The 20,258-nt window shown below is 35.8% G+C and overlaps 1 protein-coding gene across 1 annotated transcript in view; it reads left to right on the forward strand.

Annotated features, from left to right (window-relative positions):
- The window catches only part of ANKAR (ankyrin and armadillo repeat containing), a 64,528-nt gene that overhangs the window by 41,260 nt on the left and 3,010 nt on the right, over positions 1 to 20,258 (forward strand). The window contains exons 15-20 of the mRNA XM_061203200.1: positions 2,277 to 2,383; positions 4,082 to 4,204; positions 13,780 to 13,938; positions 14,645 to 14,762; positions 17,165 to 17,274; positions 19,120 to 19,316. Coding sequence (XP_061059183.1) covers positions 2,277 to 2,383; positions 4,082 to 4,204; positions 13,780 to 13,938; positions 14,645 to 14,762; positions 17,165 to 17,274; positions 19,120 to 19,316 — 814 coding nt within the window. The remainder of the gene's footprint in view (positions 1 to 2,276; positions 2,384 to 4,081; positions 4,205 to 13,779; positions 13,939 to 14,644; positions 14,763 to 17,164; positions 17,275 to 19,119; positions 19,317 to 20,258) is intronic.

Consider the following 20,258-nt stretch of genomic DNA (forward strand, 5'->3'; position numbering starts at 1 on the left):
GAAGAGGTGAAGTTTTAAATTTTGATGAAGTCCAATTCATTGATTTAAAAATTGTTCTGTTTGTAGGTTTTGTGTCCTCTTTAAGAACTCTCTGCTAAACCCAAGATCATAAAGTTTTTCTGTTTTCCTCTATATTTTGATGTATGATACATTTTGAGTTGGCTGAGATTCATTTTCTCACATATGGCTGCCCAATCGCTTCAGCATCATTTATTGAAAAGATTATCTTTTCCTCCATTGAATTAGCTAGGCACTTTTGTCAAAAATCAATTGACTAGATATTTGTGGGTCTATTTCTTGACTTTTTATTCAGTTCTATTTAACTATTTGTCTATCTTTATGTTATACTAACTGTCTTAATTACTGTAGACTTACTGTAAATCTTGAAAGCAGATAGCATTAAGTCCTTCGACCTTGCTATTGTTTTTCAAAGCTGTTTTGGCTGTTGCAGGTCCCTTGTATTTCCATATAATTTAAAAAATTAACCTGCCAATTTCTAAAAAAGATCCTTCTGTTATTTTGATTGGAATTGCATGGAATCTATAAGTAAATTTGGGGAGAACATGCATCCCATTAATATCACATTTTGTAATCCATAAACATGGTATATTTCTCCAATAATTGGGCCTTCTTTAATATCTCCCAGCAATGTTTTATAGTTGCCAATGTACAACTCTTGCACATTTTTTGCCAGTTTTACCTTAGGTATTTCATATTTTAAAATCATGCATAAGAAATTTTGATTGAATGCTGGGCATTGTGAGTTTTAAATTGATATATGCTGGATCTTATTGTTTTCCTTTAAAGAGAGTTAGGCTTTATTCTGGCATGCAGTCATTTTAGTTGGGATCAAATTGATTCTTTTGCACCTAGCTTTTAACCTTTCCTAGGACAAGTCTAGAGCACCCTTTACTTTGGAACTAACTTAACCCTGTGCTTTTGAGATGATTCCTTTCAGAGGACTCAATCTCTCTGTATAGTCCCGTGTATTATGAGGTATCTACACTCTGGCCAGTAGGAACACAAACCATCCCTAGACAAGTGTGAGCTCTGAGAATTGTTCAGCCTACTGCTTGTAGTGATTCTTTTCCCAATTTAATTTTTGAGTTCCATTCCATTATTAACATGTGAAGATTCAGTCAGAGATTTGAGGGTGTTCATCTTATAACACCACCATCATCATTATAATCATCATTATTAAAAATAGTAATTTTTTTGAAACCCACCTCCAGCATCTTCACCCCTTGAAATCTCCCTACCTACTCCTTTTCCACCTACTCTGAAGTGAGCAATACCTCTTCTGTGCTTCAAGTGTACTTTTCTAACCTCTGTCAAAGCACTTATTGCATAGTATTGAAATCATATATTTAAATAGTCGCTCACCCTATAAAATATAAACTCCTTGAGGGTAGAGAATCTAATTTCTTCTTTTAGCCCTACCTCCTACCTCAGTGCCTGGTGTACCAGGCATTCAATACCTGTCGGTTGAATGAAGAATATTCATGTAATTAGTGTTTGTGTACATCCCCTGGTGGCCAGTGTGGGGGGAGTAGGGGACAAGGAAACCAAAGTATTCTTTGCTCCTTCTATAATATTTCCCTTAGTCCCTTCAAACTTCCCCAGGTCATAATAATAAGGTGGTTTCTCTTCATTGTTCATAAAGGACCCCAATCTTGTATTTATATTAAAGTATGTAAACCCATTGCATATGTGTTGTGACATTTATTGGCAAAAGAACAAAATTTAAATTGTTTGTGCATGTCCACTAGAAAGAGATGATTTGAGTTTCTTCATTGAGATTAGACCTGCAATTTAAAGTAGTATGTTTAAAAGGAGAAGTAAGATTATCTTTTTATTATGTGTATTTAAGGAATCCAGAAATTTAACCAGGTGATTACTCGAGTTATTTTTATAAAAACAAACTTTTTATGGAAAACAGTAGCAACTATAAGCTGAAGTACCTTGTACATAATAATTTTTTAATAAATGATAGCTATTACATTATTATTCCCTGATAGTCCACCACTTCTAATTTCTTTGTTCTGTGACTATTAGAAAACCATCTACACTTCTAACAGTAAATTTTCCATGTTTATCCAGTTTGCCTTTTAAAAAATTAATTAAGGTAAAATAGTGTCAATATAGCATTTCTTTTTGTAATTTACCAACCATATTACGCTAGGACACATTATCAACCAAATATGTTGAGCTATGTTTGACTTTACCATTTTCAAGATGGAAAAAATATTATCTCATGGAGTTGTGGATTCTTACAGGTGTCGCCCATACAAGCAATCCCATTAGTCAACAATTTGTTGTAGAAGAAAATGCCTTTCCAGTACTTATCCAACTACTGAGAAATCACCCTTCTCCTAACATTAAGGTATATATAAGATTTTTTTGTGTGATATAGTAAAAATTAACATAAATGACTTTTTAAGAATAATTTGTATCTTTAGGCAAGCTCACAAGTATAATAAAAATACTTAACCTTTTAAACAAAATCTTAGAAGTTTTAAACAAAAAAGTTGCTACAAAGATAGTAGCAAAGATACCACTAAATTTTATTAAAATATGGTTTCTTCAAATATAATAAGAAAGTCTCATGTCCTTACTCATCAAAGAAGTTTTATTCCTCAGATATTTGATTATTCATAGAATTTCTTCCCTACTTCCTCAGATATTGGTTGCTAAAACTGGGTGGGGATGATGAGGATGTGTGATTTATGTAGCAAATTTTCTCAAATATAAGTGAATCCTGTCAGTGCCACACCATCAATACAGCCCTGCCGTCTACAAAGCAGTCTGTGTTGTCTGGCAGCAATAGTTATCTCAAGGGTGGACACTGCTAGGTATTACTATGAGTTGTTGAGGAGTCATTCACTCTTCCATTTACTTCTAGTAAAGTGCCTTTAATAAAACGACATTCACATCTATTCAAATCCTTTACCAAGGTTTTAGAAATTCAGGACGTCTATACTTGGCCAGACAGAAATTATAAGGACAAGGAATATATTTTCTCTTCAAAATTTGGTATGTGCTTTGCTGGAAATGAGAAAATAAAAATAACATAGGAGGAAAATATATAAGTAAACATAGCATTGTTTCTTTTAAGGAATGTGTTTATTATCAGAAAAGATGTCATAAGTTATCTGGCTTTTCTTGCTGTGAAAGAGATTATTTCATTACAGGAGTTGATTAGGGAAACAAAAAAAAAGAGGCATATGCTAGCAATTTTTTGGCTGGAATTATATGCAAAAACTGCAACGACGTTTAAAGTACAAATAACTTTCACAAAACAAAGGAAAATTCCACATAAAAATACATTTTTATTTTAAAATGTGCATTTTCATGGCCAGTTTACTTCAACTGCATCTATCTGTATTTCAGTATATATTTTCACTGAGTTCTTAAACTTGTTAAAACAAAACATAAATACATTTTAATACTTTTCCTCAAGTAAGATTCTATAGTAATTTCGTAATAATAATCATGCTTTTCAAATTCACACTTTTCATAGAAATGCATGGTGTAGCACTTAAAAAATTTGTCTATTGAGCCCAATAATAAACAAGGTTCATTAACAACCTCCTTAAATGACTACAGAACTAGAAGAGGAAAACTTCCTCAGGTCTATCTGCCAGTGTTTTGCTTCAGTTGAAGGCATTCTATTAAAGCGTTACAACTCAATGGTCAGTAGCTAACAAGCAGTTCAGAACAGCTTTTTAATTCATGCTAGGAAATTAAAAAAACCTTTTTTTAGATGTAGAAGGAATGCAACTATGCACTTAAGAGAAACTTCTTCACATGTCCTGCAGGCCCTTGTTGCCTCCCCCTATGCTCTCAAATGGAGCTTTGTGATTGTGCAGCACACAGAAGGATATTTTCTCAGCTGTTAAAAATTATAAGGGACATTTCTCCAGAAGTTGTAAATGCCACTCTCTAAATACTAGTCAGAGAGATGGAATTAACGTTTTATGGTATCTTTGAATTGGTATATCCTATATAAATATTTGTATAATGAAATACGTCATTTGATAAACCATGAGTGAAAAATAATTTTTGAAAATCACATTTTTAGGTTGAAGTGGCATTTTCCTTGGCATGCATTGTCCTAAGGAATGATCAGTTACAGAATGAATTACAAGAAAATGAAGGATTTAATTATGCTGATGTCCTTTATCTTTTTCACTCACAAGATAAGGTAATAACTATACAAAATATTAGAGCTCATTTAGAAGAAAATGATTTTTAGACTACATCCTCAAAATTTCATCAAGTCTTTTTCATGGCAATATTCAAATATATTATTTAAGAAATGTAAAATCTCTCTGGTGGGTTGTTAGTTTGTAATGATGGAATAATATTGTTCCATATTTTTCATAGTTGTCATATTTCATCTTGAAATGTAAATTTTTTTTTAATGTGCAGAGTCTCATTTTTTTAATATCTTTATTGGAGTATAATTGCTTTACAATGTTGTGTTAGTTTCTGCTGTATAACAAAGTGAATCAGCTATATTTACATATATGCCCATATCCCCTCCCTCTTGTGTCTCTCTCCCACCCTGCCTATCCCACCCCTCTAGGTGGTCGCAAAGCACCGAGCTGAGCTCCCTGTGCTATGCAGCTGCTTCCCATTAGCTATCTATTTTACATTTGGTAGTGTATATATGTCAATGCTACTCTCTCACTTCGTCCCAGCTTACCCTTCCCCCTCCCCGTGTCCTCAAGTCCATTCTCTACGACTGCATCTTTATTTCTGTCCTGTCCCTACGTTCATCAGAACCACTTTTTTTTTTTTTTTTTTTAGATTCCATATATATGTGTTAGCTTATGGTATTTGTTTTTCTCTTTCTGACTTACTTCACTTTGTATGACAGACTCTAGGTCCATCCACCTCACTACAAATAACTCAGTTTCGTTTCTTTTTATGGCTGAGTAATATTCCATTGTATATATGTGCCACATTTTCTTTATCCATTCGTCTGTCGATGGACACTTAGGTTGCTTCCATGTCCTGGCTATTGTAAATAGTGCTGCAATAAACATTGGGGGTGCATGTGTCTTTTTGAATTATGGTTTTCTCAGGGTATATGCCCAGTAGTGGGATTGCTGGGTCATATGGTAGTTCTATTTTTAGTTTTATAAGGAACCTCCATACTGTTCTCCATAGTGGCTGTATCAGTTTACATTCCCACCAACAGTGCAGGAGGGTTCCCTTTTCTCCACACCCTCTCCAGCATTTATTGTTTCTAGATTTTTTGATGATGGCCATTCTGACCTGTGTGAGGTGATACCTCACTGTAGTTTTGATTTGCTTTTCTCTAATGATTAGTGATGTTGAGCATCCTTTCATGTGTTTTTTGGCAATCTGTATGTCTTCTTTGGAGAAATGTCTATTTAGGTCTTCTGCCCAGTTTTGGATTGGGTTGTTTGTTTTTTTGATATTGAGCTGCATGAGCTGCTTGTATATTTTGCAGATTAATCCTTTGTCAGTTGTTTCACCTGCAAATATTTTCTCCCATTCTGAAATGTAGCAATTTTAATGCTTGGTGAAGAGCCAAAAAACAAATGTTTTTGGATGCATCAAACTTTAACCTAATTTTATGACCTTTCAAAACTCAGTCATCCACTTCTTACCCAGTATTCTAGAGTGGTGGTTCTCAAACTATTTGTGATAAAGGAATAGCCATTTTTTCAGCAATCTGTTATGGGGAAATAATTTTAAAGCAACCAAAATTTTTTTTAAATTAATTAATTAATTTATTTTTGGCTGCACTGGTTCTTCGTTGCTGTGTGCGGGCTTTCTCTAGTTGCGGTGAGTGGGGGACACTCTTTGGGGGGCCTCTCATTACGGTGGTTTCTCTTTGTTGCGGAGCACGGGCTCTGGGCATGCGGGCCTCAGAAGTTGTGGCACGTGAGCTCTAGAGCGCAGGCTCAGCAGTTGTGGCGCATGGGCTTAGTTGCTCCGCAGCATGTGGGATCTTCCCAGACCAGGGCTCGAACCCCTGTTCCCTGCATTGGCAGGCAGACTCCTAACCACTGCGCCACCAGGGAAGTCCCTAAAGCAACCAAATTTTAAATTTTGAAATAATTTTAGACTTTCCATAAATTTGCAAAAATAGTACAGAGTGTTCTGGCTATCCTTCATACAGCTTTCCTGGATGTCAACCAGGAAATTAACGTCGATACAATACTATTAGCTAATCTGCAGACTTCATTTTAAATTTTGCCAGTTTCTCACCAATGTCCTTTTCCTATTCCAGAATTCAATCCAGGATCCCACATTGCATCTAGTTATCATGTCTCTTTAGTCTCCTTTAATCTGTGACAGTCCTTTGTCTTTCATGATTTTCTGTCTTTCATGATTGTGATATTTTTGATGAGTCCAGGCCAGTTATTTTGTAGAATGTCCCTCAATTTATCTGATGTTTCTCACAGTTAAACTGAGGTTATGCATTTTGGCAAGAATACCATAGTCTTCATGCACTTTCCCAGTGCATCATTTCAGGGGGTACACGTTGATATACCTTATAACTGGCAATGTTAACTTTGGGTGCCTGATTAAAGTGGTGTCTGGCATATTTCTCCACTGTAAAGTTATTGTTCTTCCCTTTGTAATTAACAAGTATCTTGAGGTGAGACGCTTTGAGACTATGGAAATATTCTGTTTTGCATTGTACTTTTGCTCACCAATTTTAGGATCCACTGATGCAATAATAATTACTCTGGCATCTGCCTAATGGCAATTTTTTTTAAACTTTCCCTTCTTTATTAATTTATTAACTGGTATTTAACTGTAAGGAAGAGCTGTTTCTTTTAAATGTCTATTCTCAGTTTCTATAATCCTGTTGTCAACGATTTTGTGGACTATCACTGGTCCATGGGCCACACTAACCCTAGAGAAATAGAGAAACTCCCAAACTTCTGTTATCTACAGTGCATTTAGCAATAAGGGGAGAGAATTGCCAACTATGTCTCTCTCAGTTCTGGGAGATTTTGAGGAAGGAATAAGGATTGTAAGGGGGAGAAATGAAGTCATTGCATTAATTCTTTTAAATACAGAATTTTACTCTAGTGTAGTACGCAAAAAGATGGGGAAGTGCTGCTGTAATATGGGCAAAAATAGGATGAGAGATTCATGTCTGACTGACTTTCTAAGCCACATTTCTTCCTTCTCCACTCTGTTCCTTCCACACTTTACTCTCATTACCCTATTCCTCAGGGACACCCATCTTCTCCCTTTCCTTCTACTGCCCATTCCACTCTCAATCATTCTACTTTTCCTGCAAGATTGTTACCACCTACTTCACTCTCTGGACACTATTCTCTGGACACTATTCCTTTGTACCTAATACTTTTCTTCTTGCCTGTGACCAGGTGACTACTTTGTAAGTACATTATTTTTTTTTAATTTTTAAATTTTATTTTATTTTTTATACAGCAGGTTCTTATTAGTCATCAATTTTATACACATCAGTGTATACATGTCAATCCCAATCGCCCAATTCAGCACACCACCATCCGCACCTCCCCGTGGCTTTCCCCCCTTGGTGTCCATACGTTTGTTCTCTACATCTGTGTCTCAACTTCTGCCCTGCAAACTGGTTCATTGGTACCATTTTTCTAGGTTCCACATACATGTGTTAATATACGATATTTGTTTTTCTCTTTCTGACTTACTTCACTCTGTATGACAGTCTCTAGATCCATCCACGTCTCAACAAGTGACCCAATTTCGTTCCTTTTTATGGCTGAGTAATATTCCATTGTATATATGTATCACATCTTCTTTATCCATTTGTCTGTCAATGGGCATTTAGGTTGTTTCCATGTCCTGGCTATTGTAAATAGTGCTGCAATAAACATTAGGGTGCGCATGTGTCTTTTTGAATTACGGTTTTCTCTGGGTATATGCCCAGTAGTGGGATTGCTGGGTCATATGGTAATTCTATTTTTAGTTTTTTAAGGAACCTCCATACTGTTCTCCATAGTGGCTGGATCAATTTACATTCCCACCAACAGTGCAAGAGGGTTCCCTTTTCTCCACACCCTCTCCAGCATTTGTTGTTTGTAGATTTCCTGATGATGCCCATTCTAACTGGTATGAGGTGATACCTCATTGTAGTTTTGATTTGCATTTCCATAATAATTAGTGATGTTGAGCAGCTTTTCATGTGCTTCTTGGCCATCTGTATGTCTTCTTTGGAGAAATGTCTATTTAGGTCTGCTGCCCATTTTTGGATTGGGTTGTTTGTTTCTTTAATATTGAGCTGCATGAGCTATTTATATATTCTGGAGATTAATCCTTTGTCCGTTGATTTGTTTGCAAATATTTTCTCCCATTCTGAGAGTTGTCTTTTTGTCTTGTTTATGGTTTCCTTTGCTGTGCAAAAGCTTTGAAGTTTCATTAGGTCCCATTTGTTTATTTTTGTTTTTATTTCCATTACTCTAGGAGGTGAATCAAAAAAGATCTTGCTGTGATTTATGTCAAAGAGTGTTCTTCCTAAGTTTTCCTCTAAGAGTTTTATAGTGTCCGGTCTTACATTTAGGTCTCTAATCCCTTTTGAGTTTATTTTTGTGTATGGTGTTAGGGAGTGTTCTAATTTCATTCTTTTGCATGTAGCTGTCCAGTTTTCCCAGCACCACTTATTGAAGAGACTGTCTTTTCTCCATTGTATATCCTTGCCTCCTTTGTCATAGATTAGTTGACCATAGGTGCGTGGGTTTATCTCTGGGCTTTCTATCTTGTTCCATTGATCTATGTTTCTGTTTTTGTGCCTGTACCATATTGTCTTGATTACTGTAGCTCTGTAGTATAGTCTGAAGTCAGGGAGTCTGATTCCTCCCACTCCGTTTTTTTCCCTTAAGACTGCTTTGGCTATTCGGGGTCTTTTGTGTCTCCATACAAATTTTAAGATTTTTTGTTCTAGTTCCATAAATAATGCCATTGGTAATTTGATAGGGATTGCATTCAATCTGTAGATTGCTTTGGGTAGTATAGTCATTTTCACAGTATTGATTCTTCCAATCCCAAGAACATGGAATATCTCTCCATCTGTTGGTATCATCTTTAATTTCTTTCATCAGTGTCTTAGAGTTTTCTGCATACAGGTCTTTTGTCTCCCTAGGTAGGTTTATTCCTAGGTATTTTATTCTTTTTGTTGCAATGGTAAATGGGAGTGTTTCCTTAATTTCTCTTTCAGATTTTTCATCATTAGTATATAGGAATGCAAGAGATTTCTGTGCATTAATTTTGTATCCTGCAACTTTACCAAATTCATTGATTAGCTCTAGTAGTTCTCTGGTGGCATTTTTAGGATTCTCTATGTATAGTATCATGTCATCTGCAAACAGTGAGAGTTTTACTTCTTCTTTTCCAATTTGTATTCCTTTTATTTCTTTTTCTTCTCTGATTGCCATGGCTAGGACTTCCAAAACTATGTTGAATAATAGTGGTGAGAGTGGACATCCTTGTCTTCTTCCTGATCTTAGAGGAAATGCTTTCAGTTTTTCACCATTGAGAATGATGTTTGCTGTGGGTTTGTCATATATGGCCTTTATTATGTTGAGGTAGGTTCCCTCTAATGCCCACTTTCTGGAGAGTTTTTATCATAAGTGGGTATTGAATTTTGTCAAAAGCTTTTTCTGCATCTATTGACATGATCATATGGTTTTTATTCTTCAATTTGTTAATATGGTGTATCACATTGATTGATTTGCATATATTGAAGAATCCTTGCATCCCTGGGATAAATCCCACTTGATCATGGTTTATGATCCTTTTAATGTGTTGTTGGATTCTGTTTGCTAGTATTTTGTTGAGGATTTTTGCATCTATATTCATCAGTGATATTGGTCTGTAATTTTCTTTTTTTGTAGTATCTTTGTCTGGTTTTGGTAGCAGGGTGATGGTGGCCTCATAGAATGAGTTTGGGAGTGTTCCTTCCTCTGCAATGTTTTGGAAGAGTTTGAGAAGGATGAGTGTTAGCTCTTCTCTAAATGTTTGATAGAATTCACCTGTGAAGCCATCTGGTCCTGGACTTTTGTTTGTTGGAAGATTTTTAATCACAGTTTCAATTTCATTACTTGTGATTGGTCTGTTCATATTTTCTATTTCTTCCTGGTTCAGTCTTGGGAGGTTATACCTTTCTAAGAATTTGTCCATTTCTTCCAGGTTGTCCATTTTATTGGCATAAAGTTGCTTGTAGTAGTCTCTTAGGATGCTTTGTATTTCTGCAGTGTCTGTTGTAACTTCTCCTTTTTCATTTCTAATTTTATTGATTTGAGTCCTCTCTCTCTTTTTCTTGATGAGTCTGGCTAATGGTTTATCAATTTTGTTTATCTTCTCAAAGAATCAGCTTTTAGTTTTATTGATCTTTGCTATTGTTTTCTTTGTTTCTATTTCATTTATTTCTGCTCTGATCTTTATGATTTCTTTCCTTCTGGTAACTTTGGGTTTTGTTTGTTCTTCTTTCTCTAGTTCCTTTAGGTGTAAGGTTAGATTGTTTATTTGAGATTCTTCTTGTTTCTTGAGGTAGGCTTGTGTAGCTATAAACTTCCCTCTTAGAGCTGCTTTTGCTGCATCCCATAGGTTTTGGATCTTCGTGTTTTCATTGTCATTTGTCTCTAGGTATTTTTTGATTTCCTCTTTGATTTCTTCAGTGATCTCTTGGTTATTTAGTAACGTATTGTTTAGCCTCCATGTGTTTGTGTTTTTTATGTTTTTTTCCCTGTAATTCATTTCTAATCTCATAGCGTTGTGGTCAGCAAAGATGCCTGATATGATTTCAATTTTCTTAAATTTACTGAGGCTTGATTTGTGACCCAAGATGTGATCTATCCTGGAGAATGTTCCGTGCGCACTTGAGAAGAAAGTATAATCTGCTGTTTTTGGATGGAATGTCCTATAAATGTCTATTAAATCTATCTGGTCTATTGTGTCATTTAAAGCTTCTGTTTCCTTAATTATTTTCATTTTGGATGATCTGTCCATTGCTGTAAGTGAGGTGTTAAAGTCCCCCACTATTACTGTGTTACTGTCGATTTCCTCTTTCATAGCTGTTAGCAGTTGCCTTATGTATTGAGGTGTTCCTATGTTGGGTGCATATATATTTATAATTGTTATATCTTCTTCTTGGATTGATCCCTTGATCATTATGTAGTGTCCTTCCTTGTCTCTTGTAACATTCTTTATTTTAAAGTCTATTTTATCTGATATGAGTATTGCTACTCCAGCTTTCTTTTGATTTCTCCTTGCATGGAATATCTTTTTCCATCCCCTCACTTTCAGTCTGTATGTGTCCCTAGGTCTGAAGTGGGTCTCTTGTAGACAATATATATATGGGTCTTGGTTTTGAATCCTTTCAGCAAGCCTGTGTCTTTTGGTTGGAGCATTTAATCCATTCACGTTTAAGGTAATTATCGATATGTATGTTCCTATGTCCATTTTCTTAATTGTTTTGGGTTTGTTTTTGTAGGTCCTTTTCTTCTCTTGTGTTTCCCCCTTAGAGAAGTTCCTTTAGCATTTGTTGTCAGCTGGTTTGGTGGTGCTGATGTCTCTTAGCTTTTGTTTGTCTGTAAAGCTTTTGATTTCTCTATCGAATCTGAATGAGATCCTTACTGGGTAGAGTAATCTTGGTTGTAGGTTCTTCCCTTTCATCACTTTAAATATGTCATGCCACTCCCTTCTGGCTTGTAGAGTTTCTGCTGAGAAATCAGCTGTTAACCTTATGGGAGTTCCCTTGTATGTTATTTGTCATTTTTCCCTTGCTGCTTTCAATAATTTTTCCTTGTCTTTAATTTTTGCCAGTTTGATTACTATGTGTCTCAGCATGTTTCTCCTTGGGTTTATCCTGTATGGGAATTGCTGCGCTTCCTGGACTTGGGTGGCTATTTCCTTTCCCATGTTAGGGAAGTTTTCGACTGTAATCTCTTCAAATATTTTCTCTGGTCCTTTCTCTCTCTCTTTTCCTTCTGGGACCCCTATAATGCGAATGTTGTTGCATTTAATGTTGCCTCAGAGGTCTCTTAGGCTGTCTTCATTTCTTTTCATTCTTTTTTCTTTATTCTGTTCCGCAGCAGTGAATTGCACCATTCTGTCTTCCAGGTCACTTATCCGTTCTTCTGCCTCAGTTATTCTGCTATTGATTCCTTCTAGTGTAGTTTTCATTTCAGTTATTGTATTGTTCATCTCTGTTTGTTTGTTCTTTAATTCTTCTAGGTCTTTGTTAAACATTTCTTGCATCTTCTCTATCTTTGCCTCGTTTTTCCGAGGTCCTGGATCATCTTCACTATCAGTATTCTGAATTCTTTTTCTGGAAGGTTGCCTATCTCCACTTCATTTAGTTGTTTTTCTGGGGTTTTATCTTGTTCTGTCATCTGGTACATAGCCCTCTGCCTTTTCATCTTGTCTGTCTTTCTGTGAATGTGGTTTTTGTTCCACAGGCTGCAGGATTGTAGTTCTTCTTGCTTCTGCTGTCTGTGCTCTCTCCTTTCTAATTTTTCAGTAAGTCCCGGCCTTCCTGGGCGAGGAGGGGCGATGACCCACATTGCCCCTCCTTCTCGGGCTACTTTTCTTTGTTGCTGGAGTTTCGGGAGAGGGGAGGGAGAAGGCGGAAAAGTTGGACGCTGGGGCAGTCAAGGCCTGCGAAGACCCAGGAGAGGGGCTGCAGAGAGTGTTCAGGCCTCCGGGTCCCGCCCTGCTGTCCCAGCCACCGCCGCCGCCGCCTGGGGCCCGGGGCCTTGGCGGCGCTTGCTCTGCTCCTGCGCCGTGAGCTCTCGGGAGCTGACAAGTACATAATTTTTATTATGGAAAATTTCAATCAGAAAAAGAATGACAAAGTAGCATAATGAACTCAAATATTCTCATGACCTACCTTCAGCAGTTATCAACTCATGGCCAATCTTATTTATATATTCCCTCACTTCCCCTATATTACTTTTGAAGCAAATCTCAGGCATCATATAATTTTATCTGTAAATATTTCAGTATGTACCTATAGCATTTTTATATGATTAAGAGCAGCAGCAGAAGAAAACTCCCTAAGATTAATGGTTCTCTCACACTAAGATTAACGGTTCTCTCTCTCTGTACTACCATGTTCAAATAAAATATTAAAAATAAGATTTAGTGATAAGATTGTATATTTTGGGTCTTTCTAGAAGATGGACCATACTTGTTAATCTTTGGCAAGTGGATTGCCAAAGGGAGAATTGGCTTTTGCTCTGTTTGCCCACTCCCAGAATGTTAAAATGCGATTTTTAAAAGGAAATCATTTTTCTTTTATTCTCCCTTAGAATATAGTACAGTAGAAGTTTTGTAAAATTTGTACTTATTTTAATAAATGACAGATATCTCACAATGCATAAAATTCAATATATATCATGCTATACAAGAGAAGTTTTGATTTATCAACTCTATTTCAAAATATTGAAATAAAAATATGTTGAAACAAAAGTTGAAGGTTAATGAAATTGTGGAGTTTCCTATTACCATTTAGGTATTCATTTGCATAACCAGTAATCTAACATTCCATTTAAAAAGTAAAATTTTTTCTCTTTTCTTCTCCCTGATACCACAACCTAATTCTCTGTTTTATCTGTTCAATAACATTCTGGGGTAACTCTATTATCTGTTTTCCCCAATAATGTCGTATTTTACTCCCAGAGATACGAATGAAATGTTTCTTAATATGCAAGAATTCAAAACCTATTACCTTGAGTAACATGACAAATGAAGTAAGTTAAAGATAATGCATGTTTCTCCTATTTCTAGGATATTTGTTTAAGAGCAGGCTATGCGTTAACCCTTTTTGCCTTCAATAGTCGCTTTCAACAATACTTAATATTGGAAAGTGGAATAATGACCATATCAACTTTTGAACCTTTTCTTGAATCAACATTTGAAACTGAGAAGGCAATGGCAGCTTTTCAGGTATAATATTGAAGGTTAAAACTTCAAATCAATATGTCTTTTTAGTGAAAACTGAAAAATTAGAAAAAACTTTGGATCTGGAAAAATGTTTACTGCTTTTGTAAAATTCACAGCATTTTTTACACCAGTCCCTTCCTCACCTCATAAAAACTCCATTATCTATGAGGATTTCTTAATTTATATAGAATTTTACAAGTCACAAGGCACTTTTGTCTTTATATCTCATCTGATGCTTGTAACAACCCTATCAGATTGATAGAAATATAGTATTATTTTCATCACCCCTATTTTACAAGGAAATAGGTAGAGAAACATGGTAGTGTCCAAGACAAGTTTTCTAACTGCAGATCTTTAGCTGATCACCTAATTCTTCAGCCATGTAGACAACCTTATGTATCTGGATTCTTCTTGGTCTTATTTTTCTTTTTCTATCCTATGACCTTTAGAAGTATTTTCTATGAACCCATACGTCAACAATGCAAAAGTTGCAAACATCGCAGAAAGAATAATATGGCCTACGATGGTCACTGCAGTGATCAGATAGGGATATGTACTCTAGGTCCTCCTCACACAGCTCGCTTCTCATTGAATCATACCAAATTACCCCTCTTACTTTTCCAAGAAGTATCCCCTCAGAAATAAAAGGTTAATTACAGAAGCTGAGTAGAAAATGTTCAATGATTCTATGCCTCTTTTTTGTTTTTAGATTATTATATTAGCTAAAGTCATTATAGATGTGGACCACATTACTTTGACTGCAAGAGGTGTTACTATTTTAGTTGATAGTCTATATTCAGTTCATTCCACTACTATTGTCTTGACAGGTAAGAAATAACTAGAAGCTAATCATATCCACCTAAAACTATTTACAAAAAGTTTTTTTGGTAATCTGAGCAATAATAAAGTAATAAGCCTGATATTCTGTCACACAGTTTGAAGAATGAACTCATATAAGTCTACATGGAACTCCAGAGTTAAGCCTACATGGAACAATGAAAGTCTACTCTGCACCCCAAATAGAACCTTTCTGATTTCCTAATTACTTTTTTGAACCTCTAATTATTTTTTCCAGAATGTAAGATGAGAATTCAACTATGAGCTACCAACAACAAAATTTATACACTGATTTATAATAATACTGACAGACTTATACTGATAACCTCTGTCTGGTTTCCTTTTGACTAATTGTGCATATTTGTCTAATATTTAAGAGTTCTCTATGTTGCTATGCAATATAGGAAAGCAAAATGGCCCAACAGAGTTCTTGACATAGTGCTAATTGTGTGACTATATCTATCTAGACCTAACTCTCCAGATGAATACATTAGTTCTCTTGATCTGTCATGCTCAATACAATATAAAACAGTATCAAAATGACAGCCATATGGAGTGACAACTACCAAAAAATAAAGTATTTGTTTTTTTAACTGAAATGGATTACTGAACACAGTGAAGGAATCTCCACTTGCTGCCATAAAATTACATTTTTATGGAGTGTATTTACTTGGCATGGAAGGTAAATTCAAGCAAACAAAAAGTTTCTGATGAAAACTATCTAGGAAAAATACATGTTTAAAAGAAGTTATTAAATATATTTTTATCTAAATAACATTCTTCAATGTGAGTTTTCTTCTGCTGCTGCTCTTAACATTAATTCAATGTCATAGTAATTCTATGACTCTGAAAAACAATTGTAGTGGGTTTCAATTTTACTCCACAAACTCTTCTGTGCAAGAAATGCCATATTATTCTAGCTTTCAAATATTAATTTTCCCAGGCTGGTAGAAACAATCTCAAAAATTATTGGGCTTTCTCTGCACTCCACCACTGGAGTCATATTCATCTCCAGAGCCATATGCATGTCTGGGGTATCTCAAGCAAAGCCAGATATTCAGGCCTCAGGTATAATGTAAAATAAATGACATGCTCAAGTCCAAGTTGATATGGTTTCCAGAAGAGGTTCCAAAAGCATAAAATTTTGCAGAGACTGAGATTTCTGTTGCCAAGTGTCCAGTTTTCCTACATACACCACTTAGCCATTCTTCACTCAAAGCTCCTGCTATCTGTTTTAGTCTTAGATTCTCTGCCCTTCCCCATTGGTTCCCCATTTCTTACTCCCTATCTTTAAAGACTCCTCTGTCCCTTCCCCCTAGCATAATGCCTTCTATAAACTCAGGCTTTTGAAAATATAAGCCTGAAAGAAAGGTTATCTTTAGACAATTTTTGCTCTAGGCCATACAACCCAGCCCTCCTCATCCTGAGGCAATAAATACAAAGGGCTTCCTGGCTAATAATGGAGGCTGGAAAAAAATACAAGGAGAACAAAAACTCAGTTAATACCTCAAAAAAGTATCCACCCACAAATGTAAAAATACATTTATATCTTAAAATTTGTGTTACACCTATTCCAACACAGCAACAATATTGTGAAAGAATATCACACGAAAGCTCTAAAAATAAAACACGAATTCGAATGAAACAATCTTAAGTTCGTAGCTGCACATTTATTTAATTACTAGATCACTTTATTACTTCAATCTCAAAACATTTCTTTTTATGGCAAGAACTTCAATGATCATAAACTTCAATAAGCAATACATTACCTGGTTTTAAAATACCATTAAGCTCTTAACTCAAAGCCATCTGAATTGCAAAAAGGACATTAAATTTTCTTACAGTAGTTCAAACATTATGTTCATAGTCATTAAAACAAACCATAAAAGCTCAAAACAAAATATATTCTGAAGCTAAGAGGAAGAAAACCTCTGATTTTTCAAAATTCCCCACTCTTAAATAAACCTATTTAACTTTTACTGTTTGTGACAGAAAACCAAACCATAATTTTGGGGAAAGTTTATTCTACATTTAACACACATGCTTTTTCTCAGCAGGTCTTCATTAATAGAGATGTCTTGTGACTTAAACCTTTTTAAAGATTTTTTTGATGTGGACCATTTTTAAAGTCGTTATCGAATTTGTTACAATATTGCTTCTGTTTTATGTTTTGGTTTTTTGGCCGCAAGGCATGTGGGATCTTAGCTCCCCGACCAGGGATCTAACCCGCACCCCGTGCATTGGAAGGTGAAGTCTTAACCACTGGACCACCGGGGAAGTCCCTCAAACCTTTTTTAATACTTTAATATATGCAAGTGAATGAAAGCACAGTATATCAGTTTATACCAATTAAATAACACAGGCATTTTTTTTCTTGTTGTTTAATTTATAGGGAATTTAATAGCTACCCTGGCTCATTCTAGAGCTGGTATTCCAGAAGCATTTACCACATTAGGGACAATCCAACGGCTCTGCTATCATTTGTACTCAAGGCAAGAAGAGGTAAAAAAAAAAAAAAAAAATTAATTAATTCGAAAATAGAATATTCTAAAATATAATTTGCCTCTCTCTCACTTCTGCGGGCTAATTTCTCCACAGGTTGAGTCTCATATAATAGTTCATATTACTAACTCAAAATTTGATGATTTTTCTAGTACTACATTTGCCATTCACAATTCTGGTTTCCACAAAATGTGCACATTCATTTTAACTTCAATCTTTAAGATTCAGTCTACAAATAAGTACATGGATGATACAGAAATTTATAATTATTTATAAAATATTTTATATTTTATAATTAAAATCATTGTCATTTCTATGATTATTTGTAGTGAATGAAAGTGGAATCCATTGGAAAATTTTCCTTACCTGCCAAACAGGGTTAGAGTGAGGGTACCTGAAGACGAGGCTGGCCATAGTAGTGTTTTGCCTCTAAGTGTTTCCTTTGCTTTTCCAACAGGGTCTAAGGCAGTATTTCTCCAACTTTAGGGTACAACAGAATCACCTGGAGGACTTGTTACACCATAGACTGCTGGGCTCCATTCACAAAGTTTCTGATCTAATACATCTGATGTAGGCCCTAGAATTTGCATTTTTAACAAGTTCCCAGAAGCTGAGGCTGCTGGTCCAGAACCACTGTTCAAGGTGTGGAAGGTTTTTGGGCATATACAGCAGTCAGATGCCAGTGTAAAGACCACTATATCAACCTTCTGATACCCTGCATGGGCCTGGTTTATGTTCATTTCTTTGACATTTCTTATGCCACCATGAACAGATTCTCCTAAGAACTTCCCAGGAATATACTTTTATTAATTATATGAACAACCTAATTACTTCAGAGTCAAATGCAGAGGGTATTTCCTTCAAAGAAATAATTACTTTTTCTGGAGTCCCATGGCCTGATACTTGTGCTTGTTTCTTTGGTTTTGCCGTGGAAAATTGAGTTGCTTCCCTGAGCGGCTTATTTTTAACTTACTTTTATGCTATACTCTCTTACTTGGTTTCCTATATTACAATCACCTGTGCAGTTTTGAAAAGTCCCAATGTTCAGTTCAATGCACCCCAAAGTAATTAAATCAGTTTCTAGGGGATGGAATACAGACATGATTTTCATAGTTATCCAGGTGATTCCAATGCATAATGAAGACTGAGACCTACTGTCTTAGTTCAAACTCAAAGGTTCTTTTTTTTTTTTTTAATTAATTTATTTATTTATTTTTAGCTGTGTTGGGTCTTCGTTTCTGTGCGAGGGCTTTCTCTAGTTGCGGCAAGTGGGGGCCACTCTGCATCACGGTGCGTGGGCCTCTCACTATCGTGGCCTCTCTTGTTGCGGAGCACAGGCTCCAGACGCGCAGGCTCAGTAGTTGTGGCTCACGGGCCTAGTTGCTCCGCGGCATGTGGGATCTTCCCAGACCAGGGCTCGAACCCGTGTCCCCTGCATTAGCAGGCAGACTCTCAACCACTGCGCCACCAGGGAAGCCTTCAAACTCAAAGGTTCTTACTTGGGCTGCCCATTAGAATCACCTGTGGCACTTTAAAAACAATACACAATGCCAGATTCTACTAAGAGTCTGTATTTAGTTGGTGGGCTTTTTTATTTTTAAACTCCTGGTGATTCTAACATGCAGTCAGGACTGAGAACAACTACCAGAAATCAATGGCAATTGACAGCCTTCCCTAAAAATATTGCTGCTATGCTTCCATCTATAGAGTGCCATCAGTTGACATACATATTTGCTATACATAGCTACAGAGACTTTCCTATGAAATATTTAATGAGAGCACTGGGTTAGATATTTTAAGAACAAAGCTCAATGGTTAAGGAGAAATTGTTTCCTCTTCATTTAGGTTCGCATGGCTTGCTCCAGTGCTCTTGGCTACTTAACTTACAATGCAAATGCTTTCCGAATCTTATTAAAGGAATGCAGGAATAAGCCTAATCAGTTCCTTCGTATAACAAAGAATATCAGCAGAGATGCAAGTATAAACCCAGCATTTTTAAAGGAATTTCAAATGCAACAAAGAGTGGGACTTCCTTCCTTAAGGTATTGTTTCTATATTTGAAGTTGCAGTAGTAAAATTACAGAGAGGAATTTTTAAGGAAGTTTAAGGAAGATCAAACATGGGGAACTGTCCTTGTTATGAATCTATGCATTGTAAAACAAAGGATAAATTTCATTCTAAATGTCCATTGCCAAAGCCTGTTTTAATTCCGAGTTAGCAACAGAATTGTAAGTGCAGACAAGAATACAACCTGATCTTGGGGATCCTGTCTGGCCAGGATTATTCATCTGCCTTTCAGAAAAGTTTCTGGAAGACTGGTTGCCTCCAAGTCTGATCCAGGAAGCCATTTTTTTGTAGACTGGGGTACATTTGAGAGCTCTGAGGCAACCAGGAATGCCACTATGACCTTGGCATCAAATGGGACTCTTAGACTTAATCCAAAGCTAGGCCAAATTCCCAGGGCAGAAACAGGGCTAAATCAGACCCTGTGGTTCAAGTTATGACAAAGTTTGCCAGGCATTTATTCAGACGATTTTGCCACAGTGTTGTAGTTCTATCATGAACTTAAGTTTCTGAAAAAATACAGAAGAGGAGAATCTCCTTACAATGGACATATTTTCTCTTCTTCTGTAATTGTAGCTGAATTACAAGTCTCTGCAAATAGTGCTATTTACATATAGGAAACAGAACTACTCAAGATATATTATTAACTCTACGATAATAGAAGAGAATAGGACCCAACAGCGTATCATGGTTCTATAAGTCAATTTTAAATATAGAGAAAAATGAGTGTATCTTCAGAGTCACTTTAATTTGAATTCTTTGAAAAACTGAAAACCCCAAACTGATTATCTAATTTTATATAATAAGCCAGGGAAAACTAAATTACAATTGCTTTAATTGACAGTGTTAAAAATAATATTTACTGGTTCAAAAAATTAATTTAGTTTAAATAATGGAAGTATTATTTTACACAGTCACTC

Source organism: Eubalaena glacialis, chromosome 1 (assembly GCF_028564815.1).
Source record: "Eubalaena glacialis isolate mEubGla1 chromosome 1, mEubGla1.1.hap2.+ XY, whole genome shotgun sequence".
Classification (NCBI taxonomy): domain Eukaryota; kingdom Metazoa; phylum Chordata; class Mammalia; order Artiodactyla; family Balaenidae; genus Eubalaena; species Eubalaena glacialis.